At 35.8% G+C, this 22,560-nt stretch overlaps 1 protein-coding gene across 5 annotated transcripts in view; it reads left to right on the top strand.

Moving 5' to 3' along the window:
• The window catches only part of FGF12 (fibroblast growth factor 12), a 566,994-nt gene extending 545,746 nt beyond the window's left edge, over positions 1 to 21,248 (top strand). For 2 of the 5 annotated variants that reach the window (XM_032631665.1, XM_032631661.1), the window contains exons 4-5: positions 2,273 to 2,471; positions 19,183 to 20,321. In XM_032631665.1, coding sequence (XP_032487556.1) covers positions 2,273 to 2,471; positions 19,183 to 19,301 — 318 coding nt within the window. In that variant the 3' untranslated portion in view covers positions 19,302 to 20,321. Of the gene's footprint in view, positions 1 to 2,272; positions 2,472 to 6,304; positions 6,440 to 19,182 lie in introns of those variants that run through there. The other 3 variants (XM_032631664.1, XM_032631662.1, XM_032631663.1) reach the window with 3 other exon arrangements.
• Positions 21,249 to 22,560: the final 1,312 nt, after the last annotated feature.

Below are 22,560 nucleotides of genomic sequence, written 5' to 3'. Positions count from 1 at the left end.
ATTTTTGTGTTGCCAGACAAGGAATATGCAGTAGTTTCATTTTTTCCCCTTACTTTCTCTTGTTACTTCATTTATCTGATTCCTCATTTTTTATTGAGAAATAATTCACATGCCGTAAAATTCCTGTTTTTACACTATATGCTTCAATGGTTTTGTTCATACAGTTGTACAATCTAATCCCAGGAAACTTCCGTCTCTCCAAAAAAGCCATCACTTCCCATTTACCCATCTCCTCAGCCCTTGGCAACCACTAATCTATGTTTTGTCTCTGGATTTGCCTGTTCTGGATATTTCGTATACATTGGATCATGCAAAATGTGACCTTTTGTATCTGGCTTCTTCCACTTAGCATAATGTTTTTGAGGTTCGTCTGTGTTGTCACATGAATCAGTACTCCATCCTTTTTAATAGCTATCTAATATTTCATTGTATGGATATACCACATTTGTTCATTCATCCATTGATAGATGTTTGAATTGTTTCCACATTATGAATAACGCTGCTATGAGTATTTGTGTACAAGTTCACACGTGGAGATATATTTTCAATTCTCATATGTATGTACCTAGAAGTAGAATTGCTAGATCATATGGTAACTGTATGTTTAACCTTTTGTGGAATTGCTAAACTATGTCCCACAGCTGCTGCATTATTTACCTTTTTACTAGCTAGGTATGAGGATTGTAGTTTCTCTAAACCCTCAGCAACACTTTTTATTGTCCATCTTTTTTGATATGGCCATCATAGCAGATGTGAAATGGTACCACATAGTCAATTGTTTCTCTGGTTCTTAAGCCACTTAGTTTACTTAAAACTGAGAGTATTCTGTGACATCATATTTTTATTATCAATATAATTAATTATTGAAATATTATTATTATTACTACTATTATTATTTTAATGGGTACAACCACCTTTCCATCTCCCGTCCCATATTTTTTGTCTCATTTTTTGGGGTCTATAACTTTTGAACCATTTAAAATCAACAGAGTCCTTTCAGCAGTTTCTTTATCCTTGAAGACCTTCATCTGTCTCCACAGATGCATCACCGTAGCTCCCTGGAAGTGAAGCCAGGGGATTAGTCTGCAAGAATCACCTCCAAGGACATGGTTTCAACAGCTTTAGTCCCACATATTCCTCAATAACTTAACTCCAGGTGTAACTGCATTAAATCACTGGGGCCTTTCATTGAAAGGGTTACAAGGAAGAGATTCTTCTAGCACTTAGTGAAGACGGCAGTGACTATTGTGAATATGTTTGACATGTAGGATTCTTATTTACTTGTAGCTGATAAGATGCTATCACATTTGTTTTTCTTCAGCTTTTCTTTGAAGGGGAGGAATTTCTTCTTTCCATGAAATACATTTTGTTCATTTGACATGTTAGGATTTGATTTTATTGTATTGATTATAAAATCTCATTGTAAGTCACTGAACAAGACTCAGGCAGAAAAGGTGAACTTGAGAGGCAGTGATTGTGAAGCAATAAATGTGGGTTCTGGCATTGATGCAGTAATTTTGCTGTTGTTGTTTAACTTTGTATTAATCATATAACCTTTTGGTTGTCTCACTTATCAAATGGTGAAGGTGAGGTAGAGGACTTTTAAGGTTCCTTCTTGAACTAAAACTCTCATATGTTTCACTGGAGATCATACAGTATAGTAGTAAAATTTTTCTACTACTTTTTCCTGATATTTTTACCTGAAATTTTAATTACTAAGTAAAAAAAAAAAGTTTCAAAGAAATTAACAGGAAAGTTACTGACGTTAAGCAAAGAGGTAGTATTCTAGTGATTTTATGGAACAAGCTTTGAGTATTTCACAGATTTGTGAACATATAGGGTAGTCCCTTCAAAAATGTCTGCTGAGCCTGTGTGTGCCGTGATTGTGTTATATTTTGATTCCCAGGGTTACATTTTACATGCTAAGGGCCACAAAAATGCACAATGGCTATTCTCTTAAATTTAAAAAACATTAAACTGAGATCAGAGCGTGGACATGGGCACAGTCTTGAGTGATATTAACCGAAGAAATTATTCAAGCCTGACAGTGTTCTGTGGAGTAAGGTTGTTTAGAAAGGAAATCTCGTTTCTTGATTTTGTATGATAAATCTTTAAACCAAATGCTAATAGAAATTATGTGCAATTATTTCTCATTTTTTCTTAACAGAGAACCTATATTTCAGGCTCATTGGATTTAAATATTTGCTGATTCATTATTAAATCCTTTCTCTCTTTTGTATCTTCTTTTTTTTTTTTTTTTTTTTTTCTGCAGGATGTTTTCACTCCAGAATGCAAATTTAAGGAATCTGTGTTTGAAAACTACTATGTGATCTATTCTTCCACACTGTACCGTCAGCAAGAATCAGGCCGAGCATGGTTTCTGGGACTCAATAAGGAAGGTCAAATTATGAAGGGGAACAGAGTGAAGAAAACCAAGCCCTCATCACATTTTGTACCAAAACCTATTGAAGGTACAAGACAAGCTTCTTTTCTTTAGACCCTGACCTGTGTGTTGATGCCAGTTCCGCCCCTTTTCCTTTCACTCAGTAGGTTGTTTGTCATACAACAGATCAGAACAAAGATTCAGAAAACACAGTAGTACCTCTTCCTATCAAAAAATAAAATTCCATTAAAAATACTTGACACTTAGAAAACACCGCTTGAATATAGAGGCTAGCAAGTTCTTGAAAGTAGAAAAATAGTGGTAGTGACCATTTGGAATGTAATTTCCTTCTTTATTGAACACAATAATTTAATTTCTCAGGCTACACTCTTGAAAAAACCAATAGTACTATTATAATGCTTTAAAGTTTTTACAAGTCTTTTAGAAATATGTTTATATCCTAATTTCTACATCTTTTTGAACAAATCTCATAATATAATGTATTAATTTTTATTTGTATTTTTTAAGGAAAGAAAATAATATTCAATTTACTGTGCTAATAAATATTACAGTTTTAAAATTTTATCCCTCTTAACTGAGCCTGTAACTTCCCCTCCCTTGATCATTTAATATAGTGTTCATTTATTTCAACTGATCAGTGGAATAAATAATTTCATGCTGAGGAAACCCATTTTTGGCAACTTGTTCCCTAAGCAGGATGAGAATCTCCCATTGAGGTAACCACATTTACTGTATTCAGTCAAGCTTTTTAATACAGGCTAAGAAAGCAGCAGTGGAGTGGACATTTACCAACATAACACTCTTCTCTAAAAGTTACATTATAATCTCTCAAGACATTAGTTCAGCTTCCTCATCCAAAGAAATGAGAAAATTGAGGCAGTGCATTGCTATTCTGTGATTTAGCCAGGCTTACTGTCCCCTAAATATCTATAAGGTAGGGTCAAGTCCACCAGTGTAGGGACACAGTGCCTGCTGCAGATTACCTATGACTGAAACAGTCAGCAAACATTTGTTAAATCAATACTATGTTCAAAGCACTGGGGGGAAATGTGACATTCAAAATTCCTAGTCTTTCTCAAGCCTCCCCTCACACCTTGTGCTTTTAACCACACAAAACAGAACTTTCTTCTGTTCTACATTTTTACTACTTGTAATACATTTTTACTATTTTGAGCTTTATGTACTTTTTTTTTTTTTGCCCTTCTGTCCTCAAAATTTCCATTCATGTGCCTGGAGAATGCCTATCAGTCCTTGTAAAGAATTAATTCAAGAGTTAATACTTCTATGACGGCCTCCCTGACTTTCTTCAAGTAGAATTAAATATTCTGTCACCTTATTATTGTATCTTGTTCTCTCTTCTAGAAATTATCACATTGTATTAAATTCACCTATTTACCACTCTGTCTCTTCTTATCCATAATTAGATCACTTGTTAAATGACAGAATGTTTTATTTTTCTCATATCTCCTTGTATCTTGTACAACACGTGGCATATCATAGGGAGATATCCAATAATCATTATCAATTGAATAAGCGAACAAGTGAATGAACAAATGAACACATAGGTAAGTATAAAGACAAAGAAGAACTATATTCTCCGGGAAACTTTATAATATTCTTGGAGATATGAAGTATGTTTACTAATGGCAGTAGTATAATGTAAAAAGTGATGGACTAAATGTTGCCGGAAATGATATTGGGATTTATAGAAAGAGCCAGCCAGCACTTCCACCAAAAGGAAGATACTGGAAAGTTGATACTGAAACATACCTTCAGGGCTAGGTCAGGTTCAGAACATTTGAGATGAGAGGTGGGGATTAGGTAGACAAAAACACTCCAGGTGCAGAGTGAGTAAACTATTAAAACTATTGCACCATTTTTATTTGCGCATTTAAGTTGATTTTCTTGTTGTAATAAAAGTAGTGCGTGCTCATTAACAATTTTTGGAAAATTCAGGAGAGTATAAAGGAAAAGTAAAAAATCCTTGTGTTTTGTTTATTCCTTTTATGAATAATGCATTTCATACTAAATCCCTCCCCCCCCCCAAAAAAAGAAGAAACACCTGTAACGTACCCTCCTGATCATGACTTCTGTCTGCATTTTGGCTAATCAAGCTTCTTCTTGGGTCTGTATGATCATGTACATATTTCTAAGAGAAATGTATACAATTATCATGTTCCGAGTTTGAGAGCTGCCTTAATTCTTCATATTTGCTGCATTTCAGTACAAATGTGGGAAAAGAAAACCAGACATTCCTAGTTGTATATGTTAGAATTAGGTTTGGTTGTGTACAACACAAAACCCATGTTAAGAGCAGCTTAATCATACAAAGTTTTATTGTCTCACAAGCCAAATCTAGAAACCTGCTGTCCAGGGCTGGTTCTGCGGCTCTGCAAATGTTAGCGACCTTGGCTATGTCCAGCTTTGAGTGCCACTCTCGTTTTGTTTTTGTTTTTCAAATAGCTCTGCCTTTTTCCCAGTCCTGATGGCGATGTCATTTTGAATGTCAGGATTCCCAAAATTAAGCTCCGTCAGTGTGATGATCTTTAAGTCATGCACTGGTTGCGTGGTAATAATAACCCACCAGCCCCTTTCCCTTCACAGCTTCACCCTCCATCCTGTGTTTAGAACATAGGCAGTGTTAATAAGGGGTTGCAAGGGCATCTATTCAGACAGATGGATGGACTTGATATTTAAACCCATTACCACGTACATTGCACATCAACCTTTACTTACCCTCCCCTGGAATTTAAGACAACAGTGCAGGCTTCACCATTCCCAGTTTTGTCCATTCAGAGCATTGTTCACACCACAGATAAGTAACTCCCCCAGATTTAATTGTCTGGATGGTGACCTCCCCCTTTAGCTTCAGATACACCAGCCAAATACTCTCTGACAAAGAACAAGAAACAATCTCTGCCTTTTCTCCTCCCTCCTCCTTCAAGGAGTTCATTGCTCAGCTCTTGCAAGTGGTTGGATATTCAGAATCTAGTTCCTTCCCCCTGAAAAGAATGTGTGCGCTTTCCAAGATTTAAGCTTCAAGAACTTAATCCTGGAGTGAGAAATACATTTCCAAAGTGAAATTAGTAAACATCAATTGCGAGCCATCGCTACAGAAATATTAAACTTGGACTAAAGGAACACCTAACCAGTTTCTACCAATTTATTTTCTAGTGGGAAGATAAGACTAACACAACATGTACATACACTCACACACCTTTAGGACAGTTACAGATTACCCTTTCTGTCTGTTAGAACTGTTGCTTCAAGCTAATAGAACCTAATTGAAGTCTCAGCAGTATATAATGTAGATCATTGGTTCCCAAACATCAGTATCAAAACCATCTGGAGTGGTTTTAAAAGCTACCAATTCTCAGATCAAATCTCCATAGGATTCTGATTTTATTGTCCAAGTTATTTTGATGGCAACCAGGTTTGAGACTCAGTGTTCTAAACTGAATTTGCTGTTTCAGTGCTCATTCTGATCCAGTCTGGCCGTAGGCCATTATTTAAATGTATTCAAATTAGTATGATCTATATATTGGACTAAGCCTAATCTAATATAGAGTAAATTGTCACTCTGACACCATGGAATTAAATATATTAAACACATTAATATATTTAATTACCTTTCCTACTGCTATTAGGATGGTTGTACTTTAGTGCTGGGTTAAATTACTATATGGAGTTAGTGGAGGTAATACCAACTATTGTACCACATTGATCACTAAGAAAGAGTTACTTGATAGTAATCAATTAGTCAAGGATAAACAAATGTCTGATTCTTCTAATAAAAACTTTACCAATGATTTGCTAAGTAATTTTGCAAAAATAATTTTTTACTTCAACCTAGGTAATCTCTGGAGATGCAACTGATTATAAATTCCATCTATTTCACAGGAATAATATGAAGATTGGCATTGTAAGAAAGTTGGATCTCTCAAATCTGTCAGATCAATGCAAAGAGCCTTTTTCATTTTCCCTTGGAAATTGGACATTGTGTTACTGTGTTATGTACTAGAGAAAGGCTGTGAGGCGTGGTATTGAATAAAGTATTAGAGACAATGAAAATTGAATTTGGAGGGAAAATAATAATTTCTTCAAAACCTTTGTACTAAAACACCAAAGAAGTGAATAAATCAGGAGTCCTGATTTTGTAAAACTCCTATTAGGAAGATACTAATGGCAAATTATTTTATTTTATTTTTTGCGGTACGCGGGCCTCTCACTGTTGTGGCCTCTCCCGTTGCGGAGCACAGGCTCCGGACGCGCAGGCCCAGCGGCCATGGCTCACGAGCCCAACTGCTCCGCGGCATGCGGGATCCCCCCGGACCGGGGCACGAACCCGTGTCCCCTGCATCGGCAGGCGGACTCTCAACCACTGCACCACGAGGGAAGCCCTGGCAAATTACTTTGATGTTTTTATTTCAGTTAACTTGAAAGAGAACTAGACGGTTTGTTTTCCAAAATCCTCTTTTGGACCCAACCATACTAAAAGACAAAAACAGAAAGATGGAGTAAAAACATACTTTTGATGCTCTTGAATGTTTCTATTACAGAAAAGATAATAGCAGCATCTCTCTCTCCACCTTTTGAGTTTGGGATCTCTGCCAGCCTGTGACACCTTCTTTCCCCAAACCAGTTAACTCATTCAAAGCAGCTTTTTCCTGGCTTTGAATTTAGTCTTTAATAAAGCCCTCCTACCTCTCCCTGACATATTCTTCTTCTATATCTATCTCTTGCACACAAATACTACTTCTGATCTCTTTCTAACTGAAGATATAGATCTTTTTGTTCACAATGTCTCTTAACTCTTTATAATAAATATTTACGGCATACTGGGTGCATCCTTTTGACAATACGTTCTGAACCAGCACATAAAGTTCTGCTACAGTTCCAAAAGGGATTCTATGTGACATTAATTAAGGTGTGAAATTGCTTCCTGTTAATTTCTCACACCCTTCCATGATCTGCTATTAAGACAATTAAATTTCTTTAGTGGTCCATTAACTAACAGAGCAATCTAACCTTTCCACTTGGAGATTACAGAGGGCCAAGGAAAATTTGATTAAGTTGGTAGTAATAAAAATATTAGTCATATTTCATTCTTCTTTGATGGAAACTGATAGAGCATGAAGGTTCTTTGTTTTGTTTTATTTTTATTTTTTTCAATTGACAAGGAAATTTAGTGATTTCTGAGATATACATTTTAAATAACTAGAATTATGACATAACATTATACCAGAACATAAGATTTTTAGAAATTTCATGTAATGTTTGAAACGTTTATATTAACATATTTCCATACAAATAACCCAAAGAAAGTTTAGTGTTGTTTTTGTTTGTTTGTTTGTTTTTATACTGCAGGTTCTTATTAGTCATCAATTTTATACACATCAGTCAATCCCATGTCAATCCCAATCGCCCAATTCATCACACCACCATCCCCACCCACCGCGGTTTTCACCCCTTGGTGTCCATACGTTTGTTCTCTACATCTGTGTCTCAACTAGCATGAAGGTTCTTTATAAAGTGTCATTTATGAGTTTTATTAGAAACTGGAGTTATCTTCCCTCCACTTGGAAAACAGAATCTGTCAGCAACAACTACAATTGCCCTCCACTCAAGTTTTCCATCTCTCAATTCCAGAGTAATGTTGACACTTAAAGATTTACACCTAGTTCTTCCATAACTATCAGAATTTTCCATTTTTAAATGATTTACAAGAATCCAGCAGTAATATAAAAGTAATCATTAGTAGCAGTTGTACTACTTTACATTTGAATGATTTGTTATTTTCAACATTCTTCCTTAACAGGGGTATCATTTGATAGTCACTGACATTTGGAAGGATGCAGATTAAAATTTCCAATTTTAAACGTGAGGAAACTGAGTTTAAGAGAGGTTACATAACTCACCCAGGTCCATTCGGCTAGAAAGAAGCAAAACTAAGACAAGAACTGTTACCATCACCAAATACTGCTAGAGCGTCCAGCAAGCTGGTGAATGAGAATGACCATTGGGATTGGAACATACGTTCAACAGTGACTTGACTGGAGTGAGTTCAGTGAAGTGGTGGGCACTAAGTCTAATTGGAGTAGATTCAAGTTATAACAGGAGGTAAAGAAAAGAAGAAAGTAATATTAAATGACACTTCTGAGGAGTCCTGTTATAAAAGGGAGGTAGAGAAATGGGGCCCAAGGTGGAGAGAAACACGGTGGTTGCATGGTGAGGTTTATTTGTTTAAAACTGTTACAACGTATTTATAGACTGATGGGAGAGAAGTGAAAATTGTTATTATAGGAGAGAGGGTCACTGAATAACACTGACCAGCGGGGATGGGATCAAGGACACACATGGCAAGGGGAGGGCTAGATTTAAATAGAAACAGGAAGAGTTCATGCATTTTAACAAGCAGGGAGCCAGAACATGTATGAGCAGATGTGTGAGGGTTGGTAACTTTTGTGGTGGAAATATGAAAACTTTCTCTTCTGCATTTCTTTTCTAAGGGAAGTACAAAGCATGGTAGTTTATTGATGAAAAGGAAGGAAGGGAGGGAAGAAAGGAGGGAAGGATAAAGGGAGAGGGAGAAAAAGAGAAGAAAAGACAAGAAGAGAAAAGAAAAGAAGGCAAGCCTATTACCTGAGTCTGAGGAGGGTCTGAGGCAGTTTTCAAAGTTTGAGGAGGGAAGAGAAGTATGGAATAGTCACTTGGGAAGAATGAGAGAGGAAACTGGGTAGAAAAATGTAATAGGACTCCACAAACTGCTGAGCACCCCAGAGGTTTGGGGTGAAGACTTTGACTGAGACCAAGCAATTAAGTGTTGTTTTTCTCCAAACTCTTTAAACTATTTGGCTATACCCTTAGGGCAGGAACCCTGCAGCTAATCACACATGAATTTGAATGCAGATTTTGCCTGTGTCCGTGCACTACTTTCAAAAAACTACCCTTTTTGCTCTTCAGTTTCCTTTACTGTGAAAGAGGTCAATTAAAGTATCCACCTTTTAGGGTCATTTAAAATAAACTTACTGTATATAAAGTGCAGATGTTTAGCAAGTGCTCAGTTAATATTAGCTATGATTAAGAGGACAGTGGCTACTTAGAAGGAGAATACCCCGGGATGGTACCTGAAACCTGGTTTATTATTGTTGTTTGATTTATAAATAACAGCAACCCCTGAGATGTCACTTTTTCATACTTTTAAGAAAGGCATTATTTTAGTTTAAGTTTTCCAAGAGAAATTTATGATAACTAACATAAAACTGATTGTTGAACATTAAAAGTTGCAAACAGGGAATCTGAGTTATTATAATGGCAAAGGACGCCTGCCTATTCTGATAACTGCATTTGCAGCAGAGGTACCAGTGAAAGAATATAATGGAAAAATAATAAGTGGAAAGCCTGCCCTGGAAAGACCCATAACTAATCTTACAAAGAGAGGATGGATTTATTTTTAATAAGACTTCAAAGCCCAGTGATATGTATTTGGCCCTTTTCTTTTCTAATGGCACAATCTTGCATTTAAAAGTAAAGCAAAAAGTAAGTTGAGCAAATACCATATATTATTACAAGGTTGGTAGCTTATGGTCTTGTTATGACCAAGGGTAGCATTTTATTTGATAACAGGACTGCAGGGCTTTCTATAGAAAAATGGACCACTGCATCTCAGACAGCTGTGAAAATGACAGCCTTCACTACACCAAGTCACTAAGTGACTAGGGTCCATCATACGAGTGTGTTCCGTTCACATTAAAGGGATGAACTGGGGATTCCTAGCAGATGCTATGTCTTAAGGTAATACGTAACGTTGGCTGTGTTATTAGAAATCCGCGCTTGTCCTTGTGTCTGCAAATGAGGAAGAATATTCTCTCATGAAATCTCTACCTCATTCTTATTCTGAAAGCTGGGATAAATCCCTCTGCTTCAATATACTATAAATCAAGAAAAGTCAAAACATGAATAAAAGGAAACATTCAGAAGAAAAAGAAGACGTGAAGGAAGAAGGGGGGAGGGGGAAGAAGAGGAAGAAATGGAAACATATATCAGAATAGAGGAAAAATAGAAAACTGATTTGAAGAAAGAGATCTAAAGAGCCATACTGCAAACCTTTTCAGAGCATTATCTCCTTTTTACCATTTATCCAAAACTATTATGATACCACATATGTTAGAATAAGAAAAATATTTATCTCAAAAACATTCTGTGGGCTGAAAAAAAGAGCAAGTATATTTTTTCATACTTTAAAGAGGAAAGAGGGCAAGAAATAGGATCAGGACAACCCAGAAGAGCCAAATGAAAGAGATATAATGTTGTGAATCATGAAAGTATTGCATTATCAGGACACTGAACATTCTTGAAATTTGGATATTGAAACTTCGTTGGAAAGATAGTATAAAATTAAATCAGAAAGAAACACAGGTAGAAACCAGTTCCATACCAACAGCTGGCCATTAAATCATGCCCACTGAAAGTAAAGCCTGTATCACAAGTGGAGCCCACAAGGTCCTGAATGAGAAATAGAGAGTTATATCCCAAGTTCCCCTCACTGGATTGGTTTCCAGTTGTTAAATCTGCAGTGGCACTGAACCTGAGTTTCTGTGAAACAGGTGTGCGGAGCTGGGAGGACAAGAACGATAGGGAGTTGGAATTTTTGTTTGTTTTTTCACTTTATTCTCAATTTGGAAATGACTCCTCATCAAAATAACTAGAATATCAAACTTTGCTCTCATAGCTATAGTGCCCCAGAATGCATAAAACAGAGCACTTGGGAAGAAAATATTCAAGGATTTTTAAAAACTTCTAAAGCATTGACTAAAAACTCTATTTTCTAATGAAATAATAGCTTATAGTAAAAGAAAGTGATGGAAAAGCCCCTACTTAAATAGCATTTCAGTCCTTTGAACTACTGCAAACCAAGAGACTAGGGTTCTTTGCAATTACTAATAAGGAACTTATTAATGGGAAGAAAAAAACCTTAATCTTGTATGGGACAGTAATAATTTGAGAAGCACAATTTAGGAGCTATAGAATTTATATAATTGTTGAAGATCAGAATCTCGACAGTTCCCTGGAAATGTTTCTTAAAGGTTTCTCAGAATTGCTTAGTAGTATATGATTGGAAATTAATACCAGAACTCCAAATTCTGGTACTGGTAGCTGTAAAAAAATCGCAATTAATTTTTATTGTACAGTATACAGGAGTCTCATATGCGGGATTAGTAATTCTTGATTTATCATTTGTTGTTTGTTTAGTCGTCTTAAGTGCTAAGCTAAATTACGCTTCCCCCAAAACAAAAGGATAACCATTCTCAACATGTTAGTTAGCTTAACAAAGAGAGCCCCACTTTTCAATTGCAGTCAGAGTCATGGTGTTTGAAATGTGTTAGATGTTGAGTACAGTCATCCGTCAGTATTTGCAGGAGATTCGTTCCAGGAATCCCTGTGGATACTAAAATCTGCAGATGCTCAAGTCCCTTATATAAAATGGCATAGTATTTGCATATAACCTACACATCCTCCTGTATACTTTAAATCATCTCTAAATTATTTATAATACCTAATACAATGTAAATGCTATGTAAATAGTTGCCAGAGCAGGGCAAATTCAAGTTCTGCTTTTTGGAACATTCTGGAATTTTTTAATTGAATATTTTCCAACCCGCAGTTAGTTGACTCTGAGGATGTGGAACCCACAGATACAGAAAGCCAACTGTATAGGAGATAAGCAGCTGGTCTCATACATCATGGCGCCCAGCTAAGTTTGTTCCTAAGAAATTAAGACGGTGTTTGCAAGGCATCAGAACAACTCATAAAGGTTTGAAACGCTGCCAATGATTTCTTATGTAATCTATGCAGTAAGATTCAGTTTGATTTTTCTTGACTACCCTGACTGGCTATGAATGTCATGTAAACATAGACATTTTTCTAGATAAAGAGATTGAATAAATAGATTTTTCCCTATACACTCATATACTTGATGGACATATTATTAACTGTTCATTCACTAACAAATCAAGGCTGATATGTATCAGGATCATGGCTTAAATCCTCTGGCCTGGATTCAGGAGGTCTGATTCAAGTTGGCCCTGTCACTCTCATCCCTCACCACCTCTCAGTTTTACCCCATCCTTCAACTGGCCACTGTTTCTCTTATACAACCTGCGCTTCACCTCTTCATTCTTATTTAGTAGCTCATCCATTTCTCTAAATCCTCTGCATCCTTCAAGGCTAAATCAACATCAAAGAACTATTTTATAAACTCATTTCCATGAAACTCTGCTATGGCCCTTTCTACCCTGTGATTTGTGTGAACGCCTGTGCTCTCTTTCTTAGCCTTGAGCTCCCTGAGGGCAGGAATCAAGAGAGCATTTCTTGCAGTCGCCGCAGAATCTAGCAGAGCGCCTTGTACAAAGTAATTTGTAACTGTTCATAAAATAAATGAACAAATTAATGCTGAATTTATCATCTCTGGATATTAGTCAGCAAAATAATAACTGGAATTTGAGGAAAGAAAGAAATGAAAAGACAGTAATAGAATCAAAATGATACAATATTATTAATAGTTAAGCCAAGTTAAAAGGGCCAATAAATGTTTTGTGAACCAGTTCATTCCATCAAAGAAATCAAAGAAATCTAAGATACTCTGTCTCTCCTAAGTTTGCCTATGGAGGTCAAGTCCAATCAGTTCAGGAAGTTTCCTTAACTCCCCTCCCCATCATAGAGTAATTGATCGCTTTGACTCTAATCAAGACACTTCTTTCCCAGAGAACAGCAAACTTCTAAGACAGCACTGTGTAATAGAAATATAATACAAGCTACATATGTAATTTAAACTTTTCTGGTAATCATATTTAAAAAATAAAAACAAACATATGAAATAAATTTTAAGAATGTATTCAACCCAGTATATTCAAAATGTCATTTCAATATGTAATCAATATGAAGCATTATGACTGAGATATTTAATTTTTGTGTGGTCTTTGAAATTCAGGATTTATTTTATACTTCTAGCACATCTGAATTAGGACCAGCCACATTTTAAGTGCTCAATGATCACATATGGCAAAATGGATACTGTATTAGGTAGCACAATCCTAGGATGTTCTCATCAGATTTTCCTATCCTCTCACCAACCCTGTACCCTCAGTATATCTCAATTCTCTCTTTCACAGTACAGTCGTCCTAAGACTAATATTTTTGACTATTGGGGAATCTTTGGCTCTTCCCATGCAAATAGGACATCTCTGGCTTTAATAGTCACTTCTTTGTTTACAGCTTACACTCAGTGTGTTTGTTTCTGTGTGTGTGATTTTTTTTAATTATGTATAATTGTTAATTATGTTGTATAAAATATACACAACATAAAATTTACCATTTTAACCAATTTAACAGTACATTTCTCAGTCCATCCACATCTCTACAAATGACCCAATTTTGTTCCTATTTATGGCTGAGTAATATTCCATTGTATATATGTACCACATCTTCTTTATCCATTCATCTGTTGATGGACATATAGGTTGTTTCCATGTCCTGGCTATTGTAAATAATGCTGCAATGATGGACCTAGAGTCTGTCATACAGAGTGAGGTAAGTCAGAAAGAGATAAACAAATATTTAGATTAAGACATATATGTGGAATCTAGAAAAATGGTACAGGTGAACCTATTTGCAGGGCAGGAATAGAGATGCAAGCATAGAGAACGTATGTGTGGGCACAGTAGGGGAAGGGCAGAGTGGGATAAATCGGGAGATTAGGTTTGACATTAATACACTACCGTGTGTAAAATAGATAGCTAGTGGGAACCTGCGGTATAGCACAGGGAGCTCAGCTCAGTCCTCTGTGATGACCTAGATGGGTGGGATGGGGGGAAGGTCCAAGAGGAAGATGATATTTGTATACTTATAGCTGATCCACTTCAATGTACAGCAGAAACTAGCACAACATTGTAAAGCAATTATACTCCAATAAAAATAAAAAGAACTGTGATCTAAAAAACAGAAATTCTTGAGAATGTAGACAAAAGGGCAGAGGAGATAGAAAATATCACAGAGTCCAAGACATCCAGAAGAAGGAGTGAGAAGATATAATACTTATCTAATTGGAATCCCAAAGGGAGAAACAATTATACTCCAATTAAGGAAAAAAAAAAAGAGAGTACATTTCAGCGCCAATGAGTACATTTCAGTGCCATTAAATACATTCCTGTGTTGTGCAGCCATTACCACCATCCATCCCCAAAACTTTTACATCTTCCCCAACTGAAACGCTGCACCCATTAAGTATTTACTCCCACCCTCCCTTCCGTCAGTGTCCAGCAACCACCATTCTACTTTCTGTCTCTATTAATGACTACTCTAGGTATCTCACATAAATGGAGTCATAAAATATTTGTCCTTTTGTGCCTAGCTTATTTCACATAGCCTTAGTTCCTCAAGGTTCATCCATGTTTGTGTCAGGACTTTGTTCTTTTTTAAGGTTGAACAATATTTCATTGTATGTATATAATACATTTTGTGTATCTGTTCATTTGTTCAACCAACCAAATGTGCTCCACCTTTTGGCTATTGTAAGTCATGCTTCCTTGAACACGGGTGTACAAATACCTGTTCACGTCCCTGCTTTTATTTCTCTTGGGTGTATATCCAGAGGTGGAATTTCTGGATCATATGGTAATTCTATGCTTGATTTTTTGAGGAACTCACCATATTGTTTTTCACAGTGGCTGTCCATTTTAAATTCCTGCCAGCAATGTACAATGGTTCAAGTTTCTCCACCTACTTGCCAACACTTGTTATTTAGTTATTTATTTTTATAATAGGCATCCCGAATTTGTTTTCATTACAATTTTTGGATGACATTAGGAACATTTGGTAGAGGTGAAGCCAACTTGGATCTACATTAATATACAGAAATAACTTAAACATTGGTATAAGACAGTCATTTATACCATTTATTTGATGAATTGTTTTTCTGCTTTTATTAAAAACTTTTGACTAGGACCTCGAAATCCTATACTCCCATCTGGCTCAGCTACTACTCACCCTCTGACTTTAGGGAAGTTGCTTAGTTTCTTTTATGTTTCTCGCCTACTTTATTCACCTGGTTATTGTAATTATCAAATGAGGTGGTCAGTTTACAATGGCTTTGAATATCCATTTGGGCAGGTTTCGGCACTCCCCAGCCGCATGCAGGAAAATATTCACAGTCAAATGCCAGCTCGGGCTCTCTACTACAGTCTAGTCTCTCTGTGATCATTCAGTGCCTGGGAAGAAGTCCCAGTTAGGGTTAAATGTAAAATTCTGTCTGTTGGTACAATTCATTAAAAGACAATTTGCCTATAAAAAATAAATAAATGAAATGGCTTTGAAAATTCTGAAATAGATTTATTGACGGGATTAAAGGTTTATTTAAGAGGCTATGATTGTGGTTATTGTGTATATCACAGTGATTTGGGTTTACGTTTTGAGCTTATAATGCACTTTATAGAACACTATGCCTTCTTGTTTTCTTCTTGTATTTTGTGTCATCATTTTATTATGTACCATTCAGACAGAATAGCACAGTTAGGGAGTGTTAATACAACTATCAAAGGAGGTTACATTCCTGAAGAGAAGTGTTTTGTCCTTTCTTTCTTTGCTTTCTAATTGGACCATGGTCTCTTAATTACATTTTAATTCTAAAACTTGATTGAGTTTCATACCCCTTTATTTGTCAGTTTCTTAAGTTAGGTAGTATTACTGGCATCTGAGAGTCTGTAAATAACAATGAAAATTAAAGCCCAAGAAATTAAATTGAATCTATTGGTTTAATTACTCTTAATTTTCCAGCTACGATATATAAGAAGATATATTTTTCAAAACCTGGAAGTTTATTACTCCATTTAATGGAAATATTGGAAAATTAGTGATTGAGTTGTCCTAGAAGAAGAGAAAGTTGCACATTTTGCTATGACACTAGTGAGTTTTGTTCTTTTTGAAATACTGAAAAATTTTAGATGCCAGTTTGGAAAACTCTACGGGGACTTGATACTAGGATGGTCAGCAGGGTTAAGTTATTTGAAAAGCTATCTGCAATGATAATTATAATGGCAACATTTTGTGTTGTCATAACTTAAGTATTTTATGTGTAAGTGAGAAATAGCAAAAAAAAAAAGATAAAAGTTAAAAACAAATGTCTTCAGTAGAATCTATGATACAAGGAAACAAAAAAGAAATTGCAACAGTAAGAAATTCAGATACAAAAACTATAAACAAGGGCTTCCCTGGTGGTGCAGTGGTTGAGAGTCCGCCTGCCGATGCAGGGTGACACGGGTTCGTGCCCCGGTCCGGGAAGATCCCACATGCCGCGGAGCGGCTGGGCCCGTGAACCATGGCCGCTGAGCCTGCGCGTCCGGAGCCTGTGCTCCGCAACGGGAGAGGCCACAACAGTGAGAGGCCCATGTACTGCAAAAACAAACAAACAAACAAAAAACAAAACTATAAACTATATTATTTAATGGAAATTAAAGAGTAATATTCTTCAAGTGCCTGTAAGTTGAAGTTTAAGAAATTCGTGTGTCAAAATCTATTGTGTGTATTTTTAAATATTTTTTTTTCATTCTTTGAGGCTGATTTAGCAGTCAGTAGTCAGGTCTGGGGATTTTCACAACTGATTAGGTGACAGAGTAGGGAAAAACTGCTTTATGGCATCATATGAATAACTTTCCAACTGAATCACTTCATTACTTCTGAGTTCCCCTGTGCACTAATCAGTTATAAATACATGGCTATATTTTGCACATATAAACATATTTTTTAATTTGGGGGATTTTAATACTTGTGTATAACAGAAATATAGGTGAAAGACCTTAGGCTTGAGGAATTTCAAGATTTCAATAGAATCTTAAGGATCTTCTGTCTTTTGTAAAAGAAAGGTAGAAACTTGAATTACCTACTGGCACCATCTGAAAATTACAGGATCAATTCTTTCTAGTTTCCTCTGTATACTTTGCTAGTGAGGCCAAAGGCAGTTAGTCCTTTGAGGATATCAGAGGGACCATTCAGTGCAATAACTGAAATATTTTAAAATCTCGTTTAAAAATATATATGTAGGGCTTCCCTGGTGGCGCAGTGGTTGAGAGTCCGCCTGCCGATGCAGGGGACACGGGTTCGTGCCCCGGTCTGGGAGGATCCCACATGCTGCGGAGCGGCTGGGCCTGTGAGCCATGGCTGCTGAGCCTGCGTGTCCGGGGCCTGTGCTCCGCAACGGGAGAGGCCACAACAGTGAGAGGCCCGCGTATTGCAAAAAAAAATATATATATATATATATATATAATATGTATAATAATCGTACACAATCTACTTAACAAACATGCTTTATATATATATTTTGTACTGGCCACAGTGTGGTTACGGTTTTGCCAGCATCCGCATCACCTGGGCACTTATTAAAAATGCAGAATCTCAAGCCCACTATAGACCTTCTGAATCAGAGTCTTCATTTTAATAATACCCCTAGGTGATTCAGATGCACATGGACATTTAAGAAGCCCTACTACTGAGATGTTGGAAGAGACCTATCTCTTCATCACTGAACGAGTCTGAGGAGAAGCTTACTTGTATCTTAACTCTCTTAATCTAGTTTTGGATTTAGGATATACCTTCAACCAAAACAATTTATCAGTATGTTCTCTGAAATCTTTTATTCATAATGTTCATGAAGAGATCAGCTCATTCGTTCTTCTTATACATCTTTGGATGCTTACTGTGTGTCCATTAGACAGAGCTAGAAAGTGGCTAAGGATGTAGACCAGGCAGTGTGGCTTCCAAATTGGTGCTCTTAACCGCCATGCAATATCTATTTTATTCATGGCCATGCTCAGGTCTCCAGTTCCAGGGCAAAGCCCATCGGCAGAAGCAATTTGATTGGAAATAACATTCAGATTACCAAGGTATTGTAGTGATTGTTCAATAGATGGGAGTACGCAACTATTTGTTCCTAAGTCAAGGATAAAAATACCTCCTGATATTTAAGTAAATATTTCATATACTCATATACAGTCACATTTGTCTCACAACAGTAAAATGAATCTCTTTTAATGGACTCAATACGCTAATAGAGCCTATCTTATCTTTGTGAATTGAAAAACATTTTTCTTTCTACGCAATAATCTAGCAAGAGCCACGATAATTCACAGATGACTGAGCTTTAGAGCCAGACAAAACAATAGAGATAAAAGGAAGTGTTTATATAGATGTGAACTGAAATCTCACGGTTGCATAATCACATTTCCTACTGATGAATAACTATAGATGAATACCCTGAAAGTTAGCAATAAATATTTCAATTTGATAAAACAATGTCATATTTCTTGCAGTAGGGTAAAGATTAGGATCATGTAAATAAGATTTTTTTCCCAAGATTGCAGGCTAAAGGCTAAAAAACAAAATATCTCTTTCTACCCTTTAAATGTTCTACTCCCAATGTCTCCTCTAACTCTAGATGAAAATCCTATTATATAGGTTAGTAGACAGTAAAAACTTAAGCCTTATCTATACAGGAACAGAAACTACCCATGTGTTTGCCGTTCGGGAAGACTTAAAAGGTTGTGACTGATAGAACTAGAAGAGCATTATGTGTATCCATTAAATGTTTTAAGTTAAAACTCATTTTCACATGGGAAGAAGAGCTAGTGATGAGAGTGAACAACATTATGAAGTCAAAATTGAGCTGTTTATTGAGGCCAAATTTATGTCCACTATTGTAAAGAGTAATTAATGTGATTTTTGCCTTCCAGTGTGTATGTACAGAGAGCCATCACTACATGAGATTGGAGAAAAACAGGGGCGTTCAAGGAAAAGTTCCGGAACACCGACCATGAATGGAGGCAAAGTTGTGAATCAAGATTCAACATAGCTGAGAACTCTTCCCTTCGTCCCTCTCTCATCCCTTCCTTTTCTCTCCTTGCCCTTTACCCATTTCCTTCCAATAAATCCACCCAAGGAGAGGAAAATAAAATGACAACCCAAGACCCAGTGGCTAAGATTCAGCACTCAAAATCTTTCTTTGCGTAGGATAAGAAAATCGAACCAAAGCTTGTCTGTTGCAATGTGGTAGAAAAATGCACATGCACAAAGATTAGCACACCTAAAAGCAGAGGAAAAAATAAATCAAGACTCCACAAGCATTAAAATAAACTGTGTTGTTATTAATAGAGGGCTAAATGTAATGAAAACATAACTATCATAAAGATGAAATAAAATTATTACCTTAAAGAAAAGGGTATTGGAAAATTGAACTTACAAATCGATGTAATACCCTAAATACCTTAAACTCTGGATAATTCTCTGGTGTGTGTTTTGTTTTGAATTTGTATTTTCTTTGGACATCTGGAATTGACACATAATTACATTCTGTTTCCAGGATTTTTTTTTTTACCATGATATTGAACATGTATGAATTATAGATTCTTCTATTGCCTATAAGGTATATAGCCAGAAATCATTTAACATCAAGAAAAGTTTAAAATTTTATTCTTGAAATCGATATTTAAGATTGTTTCATGCAAAGGATAGCCTTATGTTGAATTTAATGCTATTAGCTGATTTCATTCCTTCCTGAAAAGAATTTCAGATTCTCCTAGGAGAATATCATGTTTTTTTCAAAGGTATTAATTCAGGGGCTCATTTTTTTTCTTTAGCCATTTAGAAAAAAATTTCAGGTTTTAAGGCTGATGTAACTTTCAGGAATTCTTTGTCATTGCCATGCCCAGGCAGTGATAAATAAGTTATGTGCTCATACCATTTTGGTCTGAGTTTTTACTTTGTGGACACCTTTGAGAGTATAGGTGCATGTCTAGCTGTCTTAGAGAGTTTTATACCATCTCTTGCAGCAGGAAAGAAGGAAGAGGGGTTTTATATAAAGAAATAAATCCTAAGAAATTGGTGAAAGCAAATTGTATTTGTCTTTGTACCTTACCAGAGTTTTCTGTATGTAGCATTTTCCAAACTTCACCAAGGAATTGGGAGGCATGGCTGTGAAATTCCTAACTTACTACCTTATGAAGCCAGTGAATTGTTTGTTACTATATATCCTCATTTATAAATCTAGTTGAAAATCAGTCTGTCTCCTAGAGCATAGAATGAAACTTGTAATGTGCTGAATTTTCAAGGGGTATAGAGAAATAATACAGAATTAACAGCCATGGCTCCAACAGACAGGGTTGTGCGAGTGGCTTAAAGTAGTCCCCCCACCCCCCCCCAAAAAAAAACACCTCGGTGTAAGACTAGGCAAATGCATATTTAGGAATACTAAAGTGTTAGAAAAATGTTAGGGAAGAATTGAATGTTATACAATTGCCTTGGAAAAAAGTAGATCTACTTAGTCCTACAAATCAGGAATGGTGTAGAGACATCCAAATCAAAACAAAACTAAAGAGAATGTTAAAAAATATATGTAGATTTATGGATATTATCAATGAGAAGACTTAGCATGTTACTTCTCTTATAGCTCTACCGTCCAGCATGTATTGTTCCAAATACTCCCTAAAATATATACACTTTGCAGAAACTCTAGGCCCTCACTTCAATGACCTTGCCATTGATTGCTGTATTCTTTCAAAGTCACTGTAGTTTCCCTCACTCTACACAATCATTATTCTTCAATAGTGGTCCGTGTCCTTCACCAAGTATTCTGTTTCTGTTATCAGCAGGTTAGCAGAAAATGAAATGGAGGAATTTGTCTAACTGGTTGCAAAGAATAAAAGTCATGCATCTAGGCAAGGATTTTGAACACACATTTTCGAGAGATATTTGTTTAACCAAAATACTTGGAATGTAACAAATACACACATTTAAATTAAAGAGAAAAAAGGAATGTTACTCTTCTAGGAAAAGAATGCCCTTGTCAAAAGAAATACAGAAATACAAATCTGGTTGTATTTCTCCTTGTCACTCTTGATTCAACTTGATTATAAATGCACCTGTCACTTCCAGGACCAAACAAATCCCAAGCACAAAGCCTTATTTTCTTTGAAAAAATTAAAACGAGGCTTCTACAAAATGGGTCACAGGCTCATTTAGCATAAAATGATTTGTGCTTTTCGGTCATATACACATACACACATATACATAGGCATCACAAGCTCACAAGTAACACAATTGACAGTTTCTCAAAGTGTTATCAATTATACTGATGATTTCACAACAATATATCTTATCTAGTTAAATATTATGGAAAATATGGTAGAGAAATGAATTTCCAACAAAATTCTTCCCTTTTTTTTCAATGGTTGTTCGTTTTTTAGCATCTAGACTCACATCTGTCTCCTTCGTGATAACACTGAAGAAACATTTCTAACTACCCAATTTGTATATTGTTTTTCTCCATATCATTTAAGCAAATGTTCACCACAATAAAATGTTTTGGAAACTTACTGTCAGAGAATAAATTGGAAACCTCGTATTTTTTTACACATTAACCTGACAAAAACTATGGTTTAGAACACAGGGTGAACATTTGCCTAATTGCTGCTTACTTTTTAAGTACATAAAACCTTTCATAGAAAAAGTCAGTATTTACTGTCTAAGTTTTTAAAATATTACCATATATACACATATAATTATCCTATTTCCTCCAAAAATATGAGCCAGTTTAAATAGTTTGTTTTTCAGGTTTACTCCAAGTAAAATAATTCTTAACTTTGATTTTCATCATTCCAATTTCTGGGTCTCAATTCACCCATCACTTATTTTCCTATAAGTAAAATAAGCCTGTTTTTCTTAAATGCATTGGGATAGTCTCAGGAAAATTATGACTTTTAGTAAAGCTTTGTAATTGGCTATGTAAATATAAGTTAAAATATGTTTATTCTAAGAGTCCTTATTGTATAACATGTTTCAAAATCAGTGGACTTAAGAATGAAAACAAAACTGAGAATCTCACAAAATAATTTTCTGGTCAATATACCTTACTTGATGTTTAAGCTAGAAGTCAGAGGTATAGAAACAAAATGGTGCTGAAGTTCCATTTGCTAATTCAGAGATTTTGTGCTTCAGGAAACTGGAGGACAGCAAGCCAACCTATTCTTGATCACAGTAATAGTTTGGGTTTTGAATTTTACATATGAATTTCATACCACGTTTTTAGTCATTATGGATCAGCACAATAAAAAGAC

Source organism: Phocoena sinus, chromosome 4, assembly GCF_008692025.1.
Source record: "Phocoena sinus isolate mPhoSin1 chromosome 4, mPhoSin1.pri, whole genome shotgun sequence".
Taxonomy (NCBI): domain Eukaryota; kingdom Metazoa; phylum Chordata; class Mammalia; order Artiodactyla; family Phocoenidae; genus Phocoena; species Phocoena sinus.
Note: the sequence above shows the minus strand (reverse complement) of the source record. Positions and strands in the feature narration are given on the sequence as shown.